General features: G+C 45.3%; 3 protein-coding genes across 34 annotated transcripts; 1 reads left to right on the top strand and 2 right to left on the bottom strand.

The window, feature by feature from the left end:
• On the bottom strand, positions 213-2,663 carry LOC8058381 (U-box domain-containing protein 4). The gene is made up of 2 exons (XM_002460898.2): positions 953-2,663; positions 213-822 (listed from the first exon to the last, which is right to left on the bottom strand). The coding sequence occupies exons 1-2, from the start codon at positions 1,955-1,957 to the stop codon at positions 739-741; spliced, it is 1,089 nt and encodes a 362-aa protein (XP_002460943.1). The 5' UTR covers positions 1,958-2,663; the 3' UTR covers positions 213-738.
• Positions 5,687-9,221, bottom strand: LOC110433181. Of its 32 annotated transcripts, none has more exons than XR_002450600.1 (7): positions 8,699-9,221; positions 7,859-7,994; positions 7,360-7,450; positions 6,905-7,221; positions 6,720-6,832; positions 6,121-6,204; positions 5,687-6,045 (listed from the first exon to the last, which is right to left on the bottom strand). XR_002450600.1 is itself a non-coding variant. In XM_021454951.1 (7 exons), the coding sequence occupies exons 3-7, from the start codon at positions 7,420-7,422 to the stop codon at positions 6,037-6,039; spliced, it is 333 nt and encodes a 110-aa protein (XP_021310626.1). In that variant the 5' UTR covers positions 7,423-7,450; positions 7,859-7,994; positions 8,699-9,216; the 3' UTR covers positions 5,687-6,036. The 32 variants fall into 32 exon arrangements, 9 of the variants coding, with proteins under 9 accessions (XP_021310626.1, XP_021310621.1, XP_021310622.1 ...); XR_002450590.1 differs by having other exon boundaries at positions 6,121-6,485; positions 8,699-9,220; XR_002450601.1 differs by having other exon boundaries at positions 6,121-6,188; positions 8,699-9,220.
• LOC8058380 (eukaryotic peptide chain release factor subunit 1-3) lies at positions 9,379-13,347 on the top strand. Its single transcript, XM_002463064.2, has 3 exons — positions 9,379-9,619; positions 11,351-12,779; positions 12,863-13,347. The coding sequence occupies exon 2, from the start codon at positions 11,375-11,377 to the stop codon at positions 12,686-12,688; it is 1,314 nt and encodes a 437-aa protein (XP_002463109.1). The 5' UTR covers positions 9,379-9,619; positions 11,351-11,374; the 3' UTR covers positions 12,689-12,779; positions 12,863-13,347.

The following is a 20,586-nucleotide window of genomic DNA, read 5'->3' as shown; positions in this document are numbered from 1 at the left end:
ATGGCACTAGAATAGCTCGAGCTATCGCGATCGGTTGAACCGGTAAAGGTTGCCGATTTACCAAGTCACGGCCAACGAACGACGCCCGCCGTTCGTGCCACGGAGCAGGGACCCGGCCGGACCGATGGACGACGGTGGTGGCTGGTGGGTAATAACCGCAACCACCGCTCGCCGTCGCGGGGAAAACCACGCGTGAAAACGTCAGGGAGAAGTTAAACCGAATGGAACAGCGGAATCATCCAATCCCGATTGCGAGACCAGAAGATAGGCTTTTCTTTCTCGTATCCACCACAGGATCGGAAAAACCAACTTGATTTCCTGACGTAGCACACACACACGTACACACTGCTGCGACTAGCAGTAGCAGAAGCAGCACAGCCCAACCCACGCGGGCACACGCGAATCCAAAGCTTTTTTTGCAATTTCGCTGCACACACCTTTGCCACGCCGCGGCCGGCGGCGAGGAAGCAACCCAACTGGGGTGGAATCTGGAAGTGGAAAGGGAACAAAAGGAAGGTTTGGGTGGGAGGAAGAAATTACAGGGAGACTAGACTGTTCTTCGATCCTCCGGACGACATCTCGCTTGAGGAACCTGTACACTCGCTCGCGGACGCAAACACGCTGCTTGCTATTTACACGCGCACGCCGGCTGGCCGGCCGACCGGCGCCGGCTCGTCTCGCCGAAGAAGAGAAGGATGCTGCACGCACCACCAAGTGCGGGGAATGGAAGGGGCTCCGTTACTCTGCCGCAACGACCGCCGCTGGTCGCGCGCGGAGGCTCGGGCTCCGCGGCTGCCGCAGCATCTCGATCAACGACTCCGCCTGCACAATCGGAAACGGAAACGGAAGCGCATTAGTTTGCGAGTCGTATCGTATTGGGTTAAGTTGAGATGATGGGCGAATTGTTTGGATATTTTTGTTGACTGCGGGGAATGCGACGTGGTGGGTGTACCTTTGTTTTGAGCTTGGGGCGAGCGGATGAGGATTGGGAGAGGGCGACGAGGGGAGGGATGGCGCCCTCGCGGGCGACCATGGTCCGGTACACGGTGTTGTCCTCGCAGATCTGCAGGAGGGAAAGGGTGGCGATCTCCTTCTGCCGCGAGGTGCCGACCTCCACCATCTCGACCAGGACGGGGATGCCGCCTTCCTCGACGGCGGCGGCACGGCCCTCGGCGGAGCTCACCAGGGAGTGGAGGACGTACGCGGCCTTGTCCACCATGCCGGACTCCGGGTCGGCCATGAGGTCCAGCAGCGGCCGCACGGCGCCGGCCTCCACGGCGCGCTGCCGGTTCTCGCGCGCGCCGCTGCAGAGCGCGTACAGCGCCGTGGCGGCGTCCTTCTTCCCGCGCGCGCCCCCGGTCTCGAGGAGGGAGACCAGCAGCGGGACCGCGCCCGCGCGGCCGATGGCGGCCGCGGAGGCGCCGTCGAGCTGGGACAGCCGGAGCAGCGCGCAAGCGGCGTTCTCCCGCGCGGCGGGCGACGCGGCGGACTTGAGCGCGTGCACCAGCGGCCGTATCGCTCCCGCCTCGACGATGATCGCCTTGTTCTCGTCGCAGATGGAGAGGTTGAGCAGCGCCGTGACGCCGTGCTCCTGCAGCAGCGGGTCCGCGTGCGACAGCAGCTTGACGAGCGGCCGGACGCCGCCCGCCGCGGCGATGCGGACACGGTTGTCCGGGTTGTGCTTGGCCAGCAGCCGGAGCTCCATGGCCGCGCGGCGGAGCGAGTCCAGCGACGGCGACGGGCACTCCAGCTCGGCCACGAGCGAGGAGATTGCGTCCTCCGACGCCTCGGCCGCGCAGGAGAGCAGCAGGCGGTGGATGCCCGCGGCGGCGGCGGGCGTGAAGGAGAGGTCGTCGCTGCCGCACTCGCTGAAGGGCTCGGAGCAGGAGGAGTCGCCGCTGTCGCTGTAGCAGCTCGTGCTGCGCCGCCGCGGGGAGGTGGACGCGTCCGACTCCATCGCCTTCGTCAGCCTCGTATTGCGCGGCTCAGCTCGGAGCTGGAGCAAATGCCGGAAGGAAGCGAGGCGAGGGAGGAGGGCGGTGGAGACCCGGGAGCCCGAGTGGGGAATGGAATTGGGTTCTTTGCTTTGCGTTTGGATGGAGAGGCGAGCGGAGGCGAATGAAATAAGGAGGAAGGGGTCGGACCTCGGGCGGGGTTGTTAACCCTCTCGCGTTAACTAATCCCACCCTTTAACTTTCTTCTGGCCCTCATCTCTACCGCAACTGCCGCCGTCAGATCCATATCAGACGGTGCTTGTCCGCCGCGTGGCGAGCGACGGTCGAATGGCGTGAGACGCGGCGTGAAGCGGCAGCCGTTGGATCGTGGCGCGACGGGGGCGGAGGCGCGCGCGCATCTCGTTAGCGGCAGCGTGACACGTGAGATTGGGTCCCATCGTACGGGCGGGGGTGCACGTGAGGGCGGCAGGGCGCGTGCGGGTCGGGACAGGTCCACGTTGGCGTGCACCACGCTGGGCTGTCTCGGCCTCTCGGGTGGTGGGCAGGCTTACCTGGCGCGGCGCCGCAGACCCGCGGAGCAGTGACCCGTCGAAATGATGAGAAGGAACGGACAGGCTTGGGTAGTTGCGAGTTGGGCTGGGCTTCGGCCTGTCCGCGGATTTGAATTTGAATGGCTGCCACGGGAATGCAGTGCATGGAAACTGATTTGGGCCTTGTTTACTTCTATTTTTTTTTTTTGCAAAATTTAGCACTTTTATTTGTATTTGATAAATATTATCTAATTATAAATTAATTAGCTTTAAAAGATTCGTCTTATAATAAATTGTGTAATTAGTTATTACTTTTATCTATATTTAATACTCTATACATACGCCGTAAGATTTAATATGACAGACTGATTTTTTTTTTGTAAATTTTTTTGGAACTAAACAAGGCCTTGATATCGTGTAGTTGACTGACTGAATATGAGTTAGATTACTCTTGTACTCCCTCCATCTCAAATTATAAGTCATTCTAAGAAATTTGGAGAGTCAAAGCATTTCAAGTATGATAGGATAATAACATTTATGACACCACTAAATATCATTAGGTTCTTTATTAATTATATTTTCATAGTATATCTATTTAATGTCATAAATATTTGTAATTTTTTCTATAATTTTGGTTAAACTTGAGATACTTCGACTCTCCCAGATTCTTGGATAACTTATAATTTGGGATGGAGGGAGTAGCATCAAATCACTACTTGGAGTTGGAGTTAATGCTATTTTTCTTAATATAAAGTGGGGTTTTACCAGAATGTCATGTATATTTATTAGAGCCCTATGTCAGCAAACTTTTTGCATGAAACGAAGAGGAGAGAGAAGGAAGTAGTTTCACCATGGTGAAACCCCACGGACGTTGTTTTCCACGCGGTGAAACAGGATGAAATCTCCACTGAGAGCTAAATCGTTTCACCATCTTGCATGTGATCCAATCATTTTCAGTAATTAAATGCTTTGCTTAGCCTTAAAAACAACAAAGCGAAATGCTTCATTGCTGGGGTTATTTCATGGATGGTTTCATTTCAATTTTGATGACCTGTTGGTATGTGAAACCGTACAGTGACACAATCCATTGAGATTGACCTACAGAGGAGTTTGCAAATTGCACCTACTAGCAGCACTCGTAATTGTAACCGTACAAAGTTTCACTCATCCCAAGACCTATGCGTCTTCCAATTCCAAATCACTAAGTTCTTGTTTAGTTTCGAAATTTTTTCAGATTTCGGCATCGTAGCATTTTCATTTTTATTTGACAAATATTATCTAATCATGGACTAATTAAGCTCAAAAGATTTATCTATTGATTTACAGGCAAACTGTACAATTAGTTTTTATTTTCATCTATATCTAGTTTTTATTTTCATATATATCTAATACTTCATGCATGTGCTCTAATACTTCATGCCTTGTTTAGTTCACTCCGAAATCCAAAAACTTTTCAAGATTCTCCGTCACATCGAATCTTGGGGCACATATATGAAGCATTAAATATAGATGAAAACAAAAACTAATTACACAATTTATCTGTAAATCGCGAGATGAATCTTTTGAGCCTAGTTAGTTTATGATTGGATAATATTTGCCACAAACAAATGAAAGTGCTACAGTACCGAAATCTGATATCTTTTCGGAACTAAACAAGACCTAACCAATGACCAAGAATAGGAGCAAAAATCTTGTTTAGATGTGAAAATTTTTTGGATTTCGATACTCTAGTACTTTCGTTTGTTTGTGGTAAATATTGTCCAATGATAGACTAACTAGGGTCAAAAGATTTGTCTCGCGATTTACAGTCAAACGGTGTGATTTGTTTTGATTTTCGTCTATATTTAATGCTTCATGCATGTGCCGTAAGATTTGATGTGACAAGAAATTTTAAAAACTTTTTAGATTTTAGTGTGAACTAATCAAGGCGAGAGCCCTTCGGTCTTTTTGTTTGAGAACAAATCCGCTCGCCTGAATCACATGCGACGCCGCTTTACCCCCACGGAATGCTTTCTTGACGTTTGAAAAAGGCAAGCTGCTGCGATATCAGCAGGAGCTTCGTATCGCAAAAGGTATCCGGCGCGGGGAGAACGTCCACGGGCCACGGCGACCAAGCTAGGATGGTCATGGAGTCATGGAGAGCCAGAGCCAAAAGCGAGTGAACCTTTTGCTTGCGTTACTCTGCAGCGAGGTTGAGAACACCGCGCTTGACCAAAAAAGAAACGATACGTCAGTTCCAACGCGGCTGTTGCCGCACGTACTCACACCGGGCTCGTGCCTTATTTTGACCTTTGCCTCTAGGATGCTGCGTCATTTAGCACTAAACCGCGCGGCTTCCTTCCTCTCGGGTCTTGACTGACTAATGAAGCAGCGAGTAATGATTGCTCAATGGAGATTGAAATTTTGCTTATGTTAATACTGTTGCTGATTTGTTGGTCAGGGAAAAAAACTTTTCTTTCATTGAAAAATACTATCGAATTAGTGTTGAAGAATAAAACGGCTACTTTATGCGCATGACCTCCTTGATTAATCATCATTGTCTGATTCCCGTGGTTGCATCTCTCTCTCTCTCACACATTTTCAAGTAAGACAATCATTCTGGTTTTTGGAACTTCGCATGTTAAATGACAAGTAGATGTAGCACGGACCACTAGTACACGATAAAGTATTGATTAGACCCTCTTCTTTGCTTAGTGCTTAGTCACGTTCACACGAAAGCACAGCTATTTGAACCGAACCGGACCGGCAGTCGGACCGGTAAAAGACCGAACCAGAGCCTCGGCCGGTCCGGTCCACCTTAAAAGACAGGTAAGCAATCTAACCGTTATTAAACCGGTGAACCAGCGGTTTTTCCTCAAAAACCGGTATAAAACCAGAGTTTGGACCGTGGAAAACCGGCCGACCTGAGAGAAATGATGAAAATTTGTGTAAAAAGGGGGCGGTGAGGGATTCGAACTCTGCTCTGCGGGGTTAGAAAGCAAGTTCTCCACCACTCAGCTATGAACTCGGTTGTGTTTTTGTATCATTCTTCACTCTATTTGAACCGGCGGTTCAACCGGTTGGACCAATCAAACCGTGAACCGAAGCCTTCAGCGGTTCGATGTCCGGTCCGGTCCTAATAACTATGCACGAAAGCCTGGAGAAATAGCTCCCTAACCCTAACAAGCTCTCTTGCCCAGGAGAGAGAGAGAGAGTGATAGATAGACAAAAAAACCATTTATGTTTTAACATTAATATGGATACAGTTAATATCATAGATATAAATAGACATATAGATATATAATAAATTAAATATTGTCCAATGCTTATAGCCTATTAGCATTTTTATTAGAGGGAATTATTTCCATAGTCCTAAAAGTGCCGTTTAGTTTCTTGGTCCTTTTTCCCCTCAAACTTGCTTATTTGGCCATAAAACTTTTTTTGTTTCTTGGTCCTTAAATGATGGGCTAACACCTTCTTGTTTCCAGGCTTGTGGAAGAGAAGAAACCTGGAATGCATCCCCAGGTTGCTTTGAACTTTTTTTTTTGCCAGTTTGGCCAGCGCTTCCACTTTTAGAGACCCTGCATTTCACAAAGCAGATGAGGTGGTTTGATGTAACTATACATTTTTAGGTTAAGACCATGAAAAGGAAGTACCTCTGAGACAGAAATTTTTGTGACAACAGCTGGATCCTTCCCACTTTCACATAGCTTCTTTTGAGTTTCTACCAAACATTGGAACTATTCTTATGTTAGCATTGGAGAAATAATGATATCTAGCTTTGGTAATTTTAAGCACTAAAAAATATAGTTATGGAGACACTGACATTACATAATCCTGAAAACTATATTAGGTTGCAAGCAACAATGGATGCTGCAAATGGAGACAATCCTAGGCCAACTCCATCAGCCCTACTTGCAAGGAACAGATGGAGTGTTCTGTTACAGTGCAGGAAGAAAGAAGTTTTGGCATGACCAGTACTACCGTTCACGGTAGACCATGTGAGAGGATCGCCAGTGGGCTGCAGCCATCATATGAAACAGGAAACCAAATCACAAACAAGGTGTACTAAGCAAGAGAGATATATTAAAAATGGAGGTTGATTTGAGTTAAAATAATATGACAAACACATTGCCTCGTAATTATTTGTTTTAGTCCTCTCAAAATCTCTGATAGAAATTCATGTGGTTTCCATCTCTATTTATATTTATGAATTATGCAAGCATAAACAAACAGGCTCGCGTGAACAAATTACCCTTTTTTAATGAATCTAGAAATTGCCTCTTGTTGTCTACATCAGGTTGTTCAGCGATAGCTTCATTTATGTTGCTCTTACCACTATAAAGAAATGACCAGTCTCCAGATGAACTACAAATATGGTTACATAATCCATTATAAATGTGCATTCCCTGAAAGATTAGCAAACCAATCCATCGGTACCTGAGAAGACATGCTGATTATATATGAATCTGAAATAGCAGTCACAGGGAGGGAATATATAGCATAGTAATGCGTCGCAAGACAACAGGTACTGGCTTTGTCCATATCCTGACTTTGATTCGTAGTAGGATATGCATGATGAAGAGACAACATACATCAGGTAGGCAACAATAGTCCTCCAGTTGGCCAAAACTAAAGGGAGTAAGGGTCCAAAGGAAAAACAGCAATTTAAATACCTTGTTATAGGTAGGCATCGTCAATTCTGTACTCATTCCATATGCAGGTGATTTATTCAGGTTGGCATACATGAAGAAGAACTGACATAGTGAAAAATACACGTTAGTCCACGGCAACCGACCCGGGAGCAGCTGCACCGCAGGTCATGTTCTTTTCAAACTTGAAAGCGAGTAAGTGAGCATCCGCTGTAAGTTTACCACTGGAGTACTACTACTCACCATGGTAGAATTTATGTAGCAAAAACCTATGGCTTTAGATCTCTGCACAAGATCCCCATCCATATGTTCAAGACGAAAACAGTACAATAATCTGGTAGAAAGGGCACACCAGGATAATAATATGACTATGAGAAGAGGCCCAACAGGAACAGACATGCATTGTAGCAGGAGCAATTTTTAGGGTCTTCCTCAACAAACACATAAACAGAGAAAACCCAGAACAGAGTGTGCAATCTAAATTGGCATTTGAAATGAATAAGTATCAATGATCTATTTTTTTATTTAGACATGGTATCCAGTAGGGCAAGCCAGAAACATGTTTACAATATTATAGAAAGTGCGGTCTCATTGATATATGTAGTGTTTACAGTGATAAAAAGATAAGAATCTTCGAAGGTATGAACTCAAATTATATGTGAGGGTACTATCCTATTAATCTGCATAGCAGCTAATCAGGTACAATAGATATATTGTTAGACTACTTGTGAAGGACTTGTACCTGGAGATTCAGTCGGCGAAAATCGGCGCCTTAATTTGATTGTGCTGCTACCAAGCTTACGAATTTTATGAATGAGAACGCAATCTTCCCAAGTATCATCCTCTCTAGTCAAGAGAGCATGAGAGTCCTGCAAAAACTTTTGTTTGGCTTGTTATGAGTATAGAGTGCACATATAAGAAGCAACCCAACATTTCACAGCAATAGTGAATTACTTCGCTCACAGAAGTAAAGATGGATGCTAAAATCAAATAGGTAAAATGATTTTAAATCATGTTTTGCCAAAGCAAATGTTTAAGTATAACATCTATGCTGCTCAATATGGGACGAAGCTAAATGTGAGCCCACATCATGGTTGCCTCACAAAATAAAACCTTTTTCTACAATTAGTTCAAAGAAATTAGTTCTTATCTGGAACCTAAACAAAGAGCAGTCGCTTCCCCAACTGGATTAAAAAGTCAAAAACTGAAACAAATTTTTTAAGAAGCATACATGTCTCCAGGAGAATATTCAGGCACAAATTTAAAAGGAAGGAAACCATGACATCTACTATAGTAAGCACTGATCTATCCAAAATTTCTTAACCTGTTTAAAATATTAGTCTGAAATGTGAAAATCTAATACTGAGGAACATACATGAATAAACTAAAATGATTTGTACAGGCCTGGGTATTTACTAATGCGGCACTTGGGGAACATTATGAGTGATTGAAGGGAAGTCAGCCTATGGAAACATATTTGCATCCGTTCTGCTAGGAATATATAAAAAATCTCACCAAAATTTGGGGCTTCCGTCACCAAGACATCCAATAAAAAAGGCCGAGGGAGGAGATGGGAGGTTACCTCATCGCCCACGTAGTTGGCAGAGGGACAACAACCTGGTAGCCGCCGCTGCTGTCGCCGGCGAGCATGTCCACACTGGAGTAAGGCACCACCGCCGAGGGTTGGGTCGAAGGCTCGAAGCTGGGCCATCGCGACCCCTAGCACAGGCTGCTAGGGTTTCCTGTAGCACCTGCAGCACATGAACGCACACGGAGCAGAGGGCGGAGGCAGCACCTGGGGCAAGCGACGCTGGCGGGGCCCAGTCGCGAGGGGGAAAGGAGGAGGGCGCTCGCAGCCGTCGCACCCACCTGTGGCAGCCATCGTCACCCTATCCGCGCCGTGATGGAGAGGGAGAGAGCAAGGGGAAGAGAGAGAGGAGGCCAGCGGGACTGCGGGAGGCAGGTCGCGGCCGTCCTGCCCACACGTTGGCGCGGAGGTCGGCTCGCCGCCCGTAGGGCGTCGTCGCCTTTGGCCGTCTGTGTCGGGAGAGATCGAGAGGATAGGATAGGTGCGTGTTTTTTTTGTTTTTTTTCTTTACCTCCACCAGCTTCCAATATTTTACTGCCATTGGCATGTACCTGCACCATAAACAGGAATCAGCAGACAATCTAGACGTCAAGTCGAAGATCAAACGGCTGCAAACAATTTTACTAACGTGGATCCCCTCATTGCTCGGCGTCGCGTTAGTGAACTTTGCTCCCACTGCACGTGGGCCCGGCCGCGGGCGGTACCCAGTCCGCCGCCCGCCCGTCCCGCCAGCCCGCAGCGACGCGGTATATTTCAGCCACGGGCCTTATCAGGCCACACCAGCCGACAACCAGACCGGACGCCGAACGCACCAGGGTTTGAGGCATCCCCGAATTCCCCCACCGCCCCCCGCCGCCGCCCTCCTGCTTCCCCAACACCCCTCGGCCCCGCCGCCTCCCCTCGCTTCGGTCCTCGGTAAGGAACCCTAACCCCGATCCTTTCTTCCTCGAACCGGTTGATTTTCACCGGGCTGTTGATTCTTATTATCGTTCTATGGGTGGTGCGTAGTGGCTCGCGAGTCTATCGGACCCGATCGGGTCGTGCGGGGCGTTTGCTTGGTAGTCTGGTTAACGGAATCGTAAAATTCGGTTGCGATAAGGGGGGTTTGGTATTCGCAGTATGACGTGTTTGGTCTGATTGTGTCTGTTCTGAGACGATCTGCTGTCGCGATTCGAGATCTGTTACGGCTGACTGTTCCTCACAGTTCCTTAACCTGTCCACTTGTTATTAGGTGTGTATAATTTGTAGATCCGTGCTGTACTTTGTATTGGTAGTCGAAGGATTTGCTTTTTGTTTGGACTTTGGTTTGATTTGTTCGGTATGTAGGAGGATATGAGTGGGGATTTTATAGAACACAGTACTTGTGTTCGATAATTCTTTGGGGGTTGGGGGAGGGTAGGAGGAAATATTTTTTCCATTCTGAGTTAGTGATTTGTTGTTTTTAAATTCATGGTTTGGTGCTTCGAGTTAATGAAAATCACTTTGTACATTTCCGTTAAGAGTGCCATAGATCTACGCAAGCAAAGCAGTTATTGTCTAGTTTGATGGCTACATTCAAGTTATTTGTGCCTTGATTGTAATCTGCATTGTCTCCTTAGGTATTTCATTGCCCAGATGATTTTCTATTTAGGTGACCTTTGTTTTTGATGCCCTGTCATTCTAGTTGCAGGTGGAACATCTTAAAATTGTTAACCCAGTAGCTTCTAATCTGTCACAACTCTAAACACTAATGATTTTTTAGTTGTCCAATAGAAACTTACTGTCTTGGCTGTTAAGTTGGATGGTAAACATTGTATGTGCTAGTAGGAGATGAGCTTGACTGCTTGAGTGATCTTAAAGATTGCTGTATACTCGAATCTTACAACTTTCCAAAGCTGTTCTAAGCTACATTATGACAAGAGAATTTTGTGTCAATGTTAAGGGCAAGTTCTGTATTAGTTGCAACTTATCTAAACTGTTACAGTTACAACTTGTATCAATATCCTCTGACTCAATTTGTTAGCTGATGCATGTTAATTGATTTCCTTTATTTATCTTTCTATAATTCTTTTCATTTGTGATCCCAAAATTTCTAGCAAACTTGAAGAGGTTTCCTGATAGGATGGCGATGTCTTGCTGGACATTACAAAGTAATTTGAGGTTGAGATGTCTACCAATGGAGGAGCACACATTGTGTTTCTGTTCACATGCATATGAAACCTTACTGTTTTCAAGCCTTGAATGGTTCACTGTTGGCACTAAGGATCCATTGCTAGCGAACTATTTGATTAGAGCATTTTTCATTACCGGATTTTTTTGTCATAAATCTGTGTTGTCTTTATATGTAGGCTGTATGTTGCTTGTTCTTTTATTCTGAGTCTGGATTGTGTAAAGTATGCTAGATTCAATGAAGTAGTTTCACTTGGCCAAGCTTTATTGTTTACATAGAAATGCTGTTCCGTTTTTGTTTGTGTGGCTAATTAAGTTGGATGTTAATGGTGGTCGGATTGGGTTGTGAGGAACTCAAATTGTGTTAACAAAAACAAAAGAGGTAGGGGTAACTCCCAGTACAATTTTTTTAGTACGCTCTCTATCTTTTTTTTTTTTGAAGTGATCTCCTCAGATCTCTCATTTTTCTGCTGGTTTGTTTGATTTCGTGGTCTGCAGGTTAACCATCCAGGTTCTGTCAACATGTCTGATAGCCATGAGACGGACAGGAACATTGAGATTTGGAAGATTAAGAAGCTGATCAAGGCATTGGAGTCAGCCAGGGGCAATGGCACAAGCATGATCTCTCTAATCATGCCTCCACGCGATCAGGTTGCTCGAGTGGCTAAGATGTTAGGTGATGAATATGGAACTGCTTCAAACATCAAGAGTAGAGTTAATCGCCAGTCTGTGCTGGCTGCCATCACCTCAGCTCAGCAGAGGTTGAAGCTCTACAACAAAGTGCCTCCTAATGGATTGGTTCTGTACACTGGAACTATTGTTACTGAAGACGGAAAGGAAAAGAAAGTTACTATTGATTTTGAGCCCTTCAAGCCTATCAACGTGTCGCTCTACCTCTGTGACAACAAGTTCCACACTGAGGCTCTAAATGAGCTATTGGAATCTGATGACAAGTTTGGTTTCATTGTTATGGATGGTAATGGTACTCTTTTTGGCACACTAAGTGGCAATACCCGTGAAGTGCTTCACAAATTCACTGTTGACCTCCCGAAGAAGCATGGTAGAGGAGGACAGTCTGCTCTGCGTTTTGCTCGGCTTCGGATGGAGAAACGCCATAACTATGTCCGCAAAACAGCTGAACTTGCTACCCAGTTTTTCATCAATCCAGCTACAAGTCAGCCTAATGTTGCAGGGTTGATTCTTGCTGGTTCTGCTGATTTTAAGACTGAGCTGAGCCAATCTGATATGTTCGATCAGCGACTCCAAGCCAAGATACTCAACGTGGTTGATGTTTCTTATGGTGGCGAGAATGGTTTCAACCAAGCCATTGAGTTGTCTGCTGAAATTCTTGCAAATGTGAAGTTCATTCAAGAGAAGAAGTTAATTGGCAAGTATTTTGAAGAGATCAGTCAGGATACTGGGAAATATGTCTTTGGTGTTGATGACACCCTTAAGGCTCTTGAAATGGGTGCTGTTGAGACCCTGATAGTGTGGGAAAATCTGGATATCAACAGATATACTCTCAAGAACAGTTCTACTGGGGAGATCACTATAAAACATCTGAACAAAGAGCAGGAAGCTGATCAGAGCAATTTCCGTGACCCAACTACCAATACTGATCTCGAAGTTCAGGAAAAAATGTCTCTCTTGGAATGGTTTGCCAATGAATACAAGAAGTTTGGTTGCTCGCTGGAGTTTGTGACCAACAAGTCTCAGGAGGGATCACAGTTTTGTAGAGGATTTGGTGGCATTGGTGGCATGTTGCGCTACCAGCTGGATATCCGTTCTTTTGATGAGCTCTCTGACGATGACGATGTGTATGAAGACTCTGATTAGCAATCAGCCAACCTCATGCCTGTGCTGGCCCATGGAAAGACGCAACAGCTCGATCGCGCTATATCTATGCAGGAACACACGAAAAGCAAATGTAAGATTCTACCTGTGTCAAGATATATATTCTCTGCTTTATTCCATACTATTTATGTTTGACTATTCACCCCCTTGTTTCAGATCCAAAGATTAATGGGCATGGGCCAGCCTCATCCTCTTCAGGAGGAGCTTAAGACAAAGATGATTTTGAGTCACTTTAATGGCAGTATTGTGACCAGAAGATACCTTAATCACAATCATCATTGCAGTAATGCGTCGAGAAGAATACCGTTGTCAAGTGCACAAACCATGGCAGTAACGTGCCAAAAAAGTTATCGTATTTTCAAGGGATGTTAAATTTCCTATATTCACCGTGCTAGTTACAGTGTCAGGGAGTTGTACCTAAAAAGGCTAACGATTGCCGTTGCCTTAGTACTTTTATGCTGTGTTAACGTCTTTTGCGAGTCTGGTGGTTGCTTCAATGCTTTGTGACTCTGATTGCAAACTGCTACACATGCAGTTTTTGCAACGACGAAGCTATGATATGGATTACAGTTCTGTGTCATCATGTTGCCTCTGTTTCACTTTTAAAGAAGTAACCTGGTGCAACTATTTTTGGACAATAATTTCACCGGCGACTTTACTTTGGGATCTTTTTTTTTTTGCTTATTAATATTATTAAATTGTTGCCGGTTAGGTTGCTTAGCCTCGTGCATCTTCTTCGACAGTGCTGAGTGCTTCTTCTTCACTACTATTATACGTTGCAACGGGCTATTTACATTTTATGTGTTCTATGATTTAAAATCTATGATTTATGCTATTTATGATGACTGACATTTGTTATATGATTTAATGTTGGCAATGATATGATAATATTGTAATAATCGTATCGCAAAGCACAACAAAATTTAAGGTAAATATATCGAATTTTACTTTTCATACTGGTGTTGGTAGAACTAAATATTGAGGACCAAAAGAAAGTTAGTGGCTGATGTTTCAAAGAATCACTCTATTAATCCAGAAAATTATGCCGGAAAACCTCTCGGTTCTACACATGCCAACCCTTCCTAGATGGAGTTATAAAGATACATATTTAGACGGGATTAGATAATAAAGTGCTGAAGCTTTCAGCTTATGGTTTGATTAGTTGGACTTCTGGAGATCCATAAACGAATAATCTTGGTTTCTAAAATATACTATATGGTCTACATCAAGGATTTGGTGGTGAAAATCTTTGTTTTGTAGAGAAAGAATAATAGTTCAGTGGTCGTAATGTTATATGTATTATGTGTTTTTAACTTTACGAAGAAACCACCAATGCCCGGAGGAGAAAAGAAAATAGAATTTGTGTTGTTCACAGCCTTCTCCGGCTCTTCTTCGTTATCTCCTGCTTCGGCTGCTGCCTGACTCTAGAATGGAGGGGAGGAGATGTACTACCCGCAGATATATGACTCTTTTCATTTGAACAAATCTGCCGAATCTATTACTTATTCAACAATATTTTTTATTTTATAATAAATCAACAAATACTACTTTCAGCTATGATTTTTTATTATAGACAAACGAACATACTCATAAAGAGTGAGCATGGTGTTGAGGACAAATGAATGTACGTGTTGTATGTGGCTGATCACGACTATGAGACAGAAGATTCAATAAAATAATAAGAAAACACTGAGCAGGCGTCCCAGATAGATAGCTCACATGATCGATGAATTTTCGTGCTACAACTCATTCGGTTATAGATTCTAGATCCCGTTACAATGCACGAGTGTTTTTTAGTATAAATTTAAATAAATATATTTATTATAAAAACTCATAATTAATTTAATACACACCACAAGGTGTGTGAGGTTTCAATTGGGCCTAAACTGATATCGGTCCATGCTAGTTTTGTCCTAAATCTTAGAAAAACTCTATGAATCAAAATAGAAATAGTACCATATTGGTTTTTTAATAGAAAAAGACCACCTCTTCTCGCTATAAAATATAGCTTACATGCCGATTGCTTACTACATAATCAAATTGTTATATCAGTTCAACAATGTTATATCAGTTCAGCAATGTTCAGCAGTGTCCCATCCAAATCAAGAGAGGTAACACATGATGGACAATATGCAAAGCCTATTACAATGTATGCTAATTGGGTGCCTTCCTTCTCTCAGCAGCACGCATTATGGCGGCAGGACCGCAGGAGCAGTAGCAGACGCTGATGCTGGAACATCTCCTGCAGTATCTTCTTCCAAACCCACGCAACAAGTAGAGCTCCCACGACACCTAACACTGACCCAACCACCACTCTGGCCGATGCCGATGAAGATGACGAGAAGGCTCTGGCCCCAGGTGCTCGGCGCACGGCGCTGCAGGTGAGTTTGCCTGCTGGGAAACATACCTGCATGTGTGCAAGGTGAAAAATCAAATCAAGGCCTTGTTTAGTTCTAAAATTTTTTGCAAAGTAGGAATAGTACCACTTTTATTTGTATTTAACAAATATTATTCAATCATGTACTAACAGACTCAAAAGATTCGTCTCGTCAATTCCGATCAAATTGTGCTTAGTTTTTATTTTCGTCTATATTTAATACTTTATGCATGCGTCTAAAGATTTGATGTGATGGAGAATTTGAAAAATTTTGCAAACTTTTTTGAGAACTAAACAAGGCCCAGTTTCCAAAATTTTTCAAGATTTCCCGTCATATCGAATTTTGCGGCACATACATAAATCATTAAATATAGATAAAAAATATCTAATTGCACAATTTACCTGTAATTTGCGAGACTACTCTTTTGAACCTAGTTAGTCTATAATTGAATAATAATTATCAAATAAAGCCGAAAATGCTATAGTAGCGAAACCCAAAATTTTTCGCGGACTAGACAAGGCCTTAGCTCCGGTGACCAAGTCCTGCATCAAATGGTTTTACATATGCATATCAATTGGGAATGTAGGATATGGCACAATTCACTTTCAGACTCAGGAGGTTGACAAGTCAGACCTCTAATGTGCAAAGTTAGCACCATAACAATGTTTAACAATTTTCAGCAGTGTCCCATCCAAATCAAGAGGTAACACATGATGGACAAGATGCACAAGCCTATTACAATGTATGCTAATTGGGTGTTTCCTTCTCTAGGAAGCCCACTTATTATGCTTTAACAAATTTCTTAGAGCATCTCAAATTAAACTCTATGCTCCTAGATATGCATATAGACGATCTCCTATTGCTGGTAATGTGACTTCTTTGTCCCCTGCATCAAACTAGCCAAAACATATCGTACCCCTATGCCCTATATTTCTTTTTCTACTCTCTTTTCCATATAGGATAGAAGTCACACCAGTTACAGAGCAGGCGCGCAGGGACGCCCGCCGCTCCTTGCTGGCCGCCAGCGTATAGGGACAATAGGACGGGGAGGCAGCCGCCGCCGCCGCCGAGCCCGAGCGCGGAGCGCGATTCCCCCCTTTGCGGCTCTGCCTTCTCGCTGGCCGTTGACGTATAGGGACAGCAGGACGGGGAGGCAGGAGCTTGGAGCGCCGCCGCCGCTGAGCCCAAGCGTGGAGCGCGATTCGCCCTCTGCGGCTCTGCCTCTGTGTCTAGTGTGCGCGGTGCTTAGACCTAAGGGCCAGGAAATGGGCCATACCTCATACGACCAGACGGCCCAGCAGGCAGCAGGGCACTTCTTCAACCTCCTGGCTTACTCGCACTGACGGACGCCATCGCCGCCCCAAGAACAGAGTGGTGCTCGCCGGACCGGAGAAGGAAGTAATCCTGGTTCACTCGCACTGACGGACGCCGTCGCCGGCCGGAGAACAGAAAGGCACTAGCGGTGCTCGCCGGAGAAAGAAAAAGAAGGAATCCCGACTCGCTCGCACTGACGGATGTCGTCGCCAGTCTGGTTCTCGCCGGAGAAAGGAAAAGTAAGGAATCCCGGCTCACTGACAGACGCCGTCGCCGGCCGGAGAACAGAAAGGCACTAGTGGTGCTCGCCGGAGAAAGGAGAAGGAAGGAATCCCGGCTCGCTCGCACTGATGGACACGTCGCCGCCCGAAGAACAGAAAAGGCACTAGTGGTGCTCACTGGAGAAAGAAGGAAGGAATTCTGTCTCGCTCGCACTAACGGACGCCGTCGCCGGCCTAGTGCTCGCCGTAGAAAGGAATCCCGGCTCGCTCGCACTAACGGACGCCGTCGCCGGCCGGAGAACAAAAAGACACTAGTGGTGCTCGCTGGAGAAAGAAGAAGGAGCTCGCACTGACGAACGCCATCGCCGGTCGGAGAAAAAGGTGCTCGCTGGAGAAAGGAGAAGGAAGGAATTCCGTCTCGCTCGCCCTGATGGATGCCGTCGTCGGCCTGGTGCTTGCCGGAGAAAGGAGAAGGAAGGAATCCTGGCTCGCTCGCACTGACGGACGCCGTCGCCGGTCGGAGAACAGAAAGGCACTAGTGGTGCTCGCTGGAGAAAGGAGAAGGAAGGAATTCCGTCTCGCTCGCACTGATGGACGCCGTCGCCGACCTGATGCTCTCCGTAGAAAGGAGAAGGAAGGAATCCCAGCTCGTTCGCACTAACTGATGCCGTCGCCGGTCGGAGAACAGAAAGGCACTAGTGGTGCTCGCCGAAGAAAAGAGAAGGAAGAAATCCGGCCTGATGCTCTCCAGAGAAAGGAGAAGGAAGGAATCTCAGTTCGCTCGCACTAACGGATGCCGTCGTCGGTCGGAGAACGGAAAGGCACTAGTGGTGCTCGCCGAAGAAAAGAGAAGGAAGAAATTCTAGCTCGCTCGCACTGACGGACGCCATCGCCGACCGAAGAAGGCACTAGTGGTGCTCGAAAGACACTAGTGGTGCTCGCCGGAGAAAGGAGAAAAAAGGAAGGAAGAACTCTATTTATAGAGTAGAAGCTCTACTTGACCAGGGTCGTTGCACAGGAAGCAGCGTCGACGTAGTGGGTGTTGGACAGAGTGGAGTTGACGAACGCCAGACGGATGGTGGAGTCGTTTCCGCCGTCGCAGCAGCTGAGCACACCGGTAGGGGCGGAGCTGCGTTGCTCATAGGGGTGCAAATGCCCCCCCAAATTCAAAAATAGTATATTTGATTAAAATTTCACCATACATACACCCCCTACAAACTATCTTTATGCACCCACAAGATAAGTGCACTCCCCACTAATTTACTCTAGCTTCGCCACTGCTCATCTGTCTTCCCTCCACAGAACGCTAGTGTCTTGGTCAGAGGCTGGGCACCTGCTGATTTGTTTAGTTGAACCAGAAAAGTGCAGAGATCGAGACAAAAGCAAGAGTAGCATCAGTCTAGAACCAGACAAAACAATCAATAGTACAGTATATTACTACCTGTCCCTACGCAAGCCGAAGCCGGCGGAGGACGAGCGGCAACAGCGTGGACGATGAAGAAGAGGCAAAGCAGAAACGTGCACAGCTGAAGCAGCGGCCTCGCCATCGCCATGGGTGCAGTGGTGGTATGGTGTGGGAGTGCAGCACTGTTGTGTTGTGCACTTGTGCAATTGTGCTGATTGGTTGGGGGCGATCTGTATTATTCTTGTCCTACTTGAAGCCCCCTCTCGCGGACACAGAAACTCTCGCTGGGTGTTGGACAGAGTGGAGTTGACGAACGCTAGACGGATGGTGGAGTCGTTTCCGCCGTCGCAACAGCTGAGCACACCGGTAGGGGCGGAGCTGCGTTGCTCATAGGGGGTGCAAATGCCCCCCCAAATTCAAAAATAGTATATTTGATTAAAATTTCACCATACATACACCCCCTACAAACTATCTTTATGCACCCACAAGATAAGTGCACTCCCCTCTAATTTACTCTAGCTTCGCCACTGCTCATCTGTCTTCCCTCCACAGAACGCCAGTGGCTTGGTCAGAGGCTGGGCACCTGCTGATTTGTTTAGTTGAACCAGAAAAGTGCAGAGATCGAGACAAAAGCAAGAGTAGCATCAGTCTAGAACCAGACAAAACAATCAATAGTACAGTATATTACTACCTGTCCCTACGCAAGCCGAAGCCGGCGGAGGACGAGCGGCAACAGCGTGGACGATGAAGAAGAGGCAAAGCAGAAACGTGCACAGCTGAAGCAGCGGCCTCGCCATCGCCATGGGTGCAGTGGTGGTACGGTGTGGGAGTGCAGCACTGTTGTGTTGTGCACTTGTGCAGTTGTGCTGATTGGTTGGGGGCGATCTGTATTATTCTTGTCCTACTTATGCTTTGCCCTTTTCAGCCTACACCCTACAGTCAGAAGCCCCCTCTCGCGGACACAGAAACCCTCGCTGGCGTGACCAGAGCCCCCGGAAGCTTCCCTCCCAACTCCCATCCCCTTGTTTAGGCCTTGTTTAGTTCACCCAAAAACTATTTTTTTTTTCAAAATTTCTCGTCACATCGAATCTTTCGGCACATGCATGGAGTATTAAATATAGATGAAAACAAAAACTAATTGTACAATTTGTCTGTAAATCACGAGACACTTTTAAGTTTACCATAATTAGACAATGTTTATCAAATAAAAACGAAAGTGCTCAGTGTCAAAATTCAAAATCTTTTTTGATCTAAATAAGGCCTTGCAATCAAATTATATTTATTTATATTATATAAGCATGTCATTGTCGTCGTTCTTGAGTCACTTTAATATTAACTGTGGATGTGTGAGGATCAAAATTACAGTAGTTATGATGCCGAGAGTCTGCTCTGCACGCTGCCCTTACAACATCACGTAGTGGTAGTGGTATAATAATACAAATCTCGAAAATGAAAAAGGAGCATCAGTATTAACCTTTACTATTTCCCATTCTTAAGAATTACCATATTAATCTGTCACGCTGCGTATCATAGGAAACACTGTGCATATCATAAAGTCGTTTTCTCGCTCCAAAATCCATACTCTCAAGCCTTGTTTAGTTCCTAATTTTTTTAAAGATTTTTCGTCACATCGAATCTTGCGGTATATACATAAAGTATTAAATATAAATAAAAAAAATAACTAATTACACAATTTATCTGTAATTTGTGAGACGAATCTTTTGAGCCTAATTAGTCTATGATTGGACAATAATTCTCAAATAAAAACGAAAATACTATAGTAACAAAATACAAAAATTTTCACGAACTAAACAAGGCCTCAACCAAATCAAAAGGCATTGCACTTTCCCATAGAGAGAGAGATTGTGCAATCGAACAAGCGATCACCTTTCCACGGCCATCTGTTGGGACCTGGCTGGATCCGCCTTTCCACGGCCATTATATGTGACCTTGCTGGATCTGCCTCCTCCTCCTCCTCCTGCTGCTGCTGCTTGCTTATCGTTATTTTTCCAGGAGATGTTTAGTTCCTCTTTCATTCCAAAAAAATCAGGTTTTGATCTATTATTTTTTTGTCATACATCAGGGCTTCAATACTGAAGCTAGGAGGTTCATCCATGCAAATGTTTAGTTCCTCTTTCATTCCAAAAAAAATCAGGTTTTGATCTATTATTTTTTTGTCATACATCAGGGCTTCAATACTGAAGCTAGGAGGTTCATCCATGCAAATACAAAAAAAAATCAACTGAATAGCTAAACTAGCTAAGTTGTATGCTAATCTATTAATACCCCTATTACAATGATCTATAGAGATTGAATTAAAATCCTGCCATAGCTCCAACACTCATCATAAATTGGTGCACCTTCTGTTGCCGAAAACCCTCCTTGCTTCATCGTATCCACGACCTCCAAATAGTTAGAATGAATAATGAGCCATTGGCAGCCAATATATTGGGCTAACAGGAGTCCTTCTCTTAGAGCATATACTCCGTTGTTGGGGGCATCCACGACATGATCAAAATAACAGTAGAATGCAACTATGAATGAACCAGTCGAGTCACTGAT

This window comes from Sorghum bicolor, chromosome 2 (genome assembly GCF_000003195.3).
Source record: "Sorghum bicolor cultivar BTx623 chromosome 2, Sorghum_bicolor_NCBIv3, whole genome shotgun sequence".
NCBI lineage: Eukaryota > Viridiplantae > Streptophyta > Magnoliopsida > Poales > Poaceae > Sorghum > Sorghum bicolor.
This window is presented reverse-complemented; position numbering and strand designations above follow the sequence as displayed.

Excerpts from the sequence above, each read along its gene's own strand:
- LOC8058380 (XM_002463064.2), top strand. The coding sequence starts at position 11,375 with ATGTCTGATAGCCATGAGACGGACAGGAACATTGAGATTTGGAAGATT.
- LOC8058381 (XM_002460898.2), bottom strand. The coding sequence starts at position 1,957 with ATGGAGTCGGACGCGTCCACCTCCCCGCGGCGGCGCAGCACGAGCTGC. Across the intron at positions 823-952 it reads GCCCCAAGCTCAAAACAAAG|GCGGAGTCGTTGATCGAGAT; the intron begins GTACACCCACCA and ends CCGATTGTGCAG.
- LOC110433181 (XM_021454942.1), bottom strand. The coding sequence starts at position 7,515 with ATGTCTGTTCCTGTTGGGCCTCTTCTCATAGTCATATTATTATCCTGG. Across the intron at positions 7,222-7,359 it reads GCTACATAAATTCTACCATG|TTCTTCTTCATGTATGCCAA; the intron begins GTGAGTAGTAGT and ends TCACTATGTCAG. Across the intron at positions 7,013-7,140 it reads CGATGCCTACCTATAACAAG|GATATGGACAAAGCCAGTAC; the intron begins GTATTTAAATTG and ends AATCAAAGTCAG.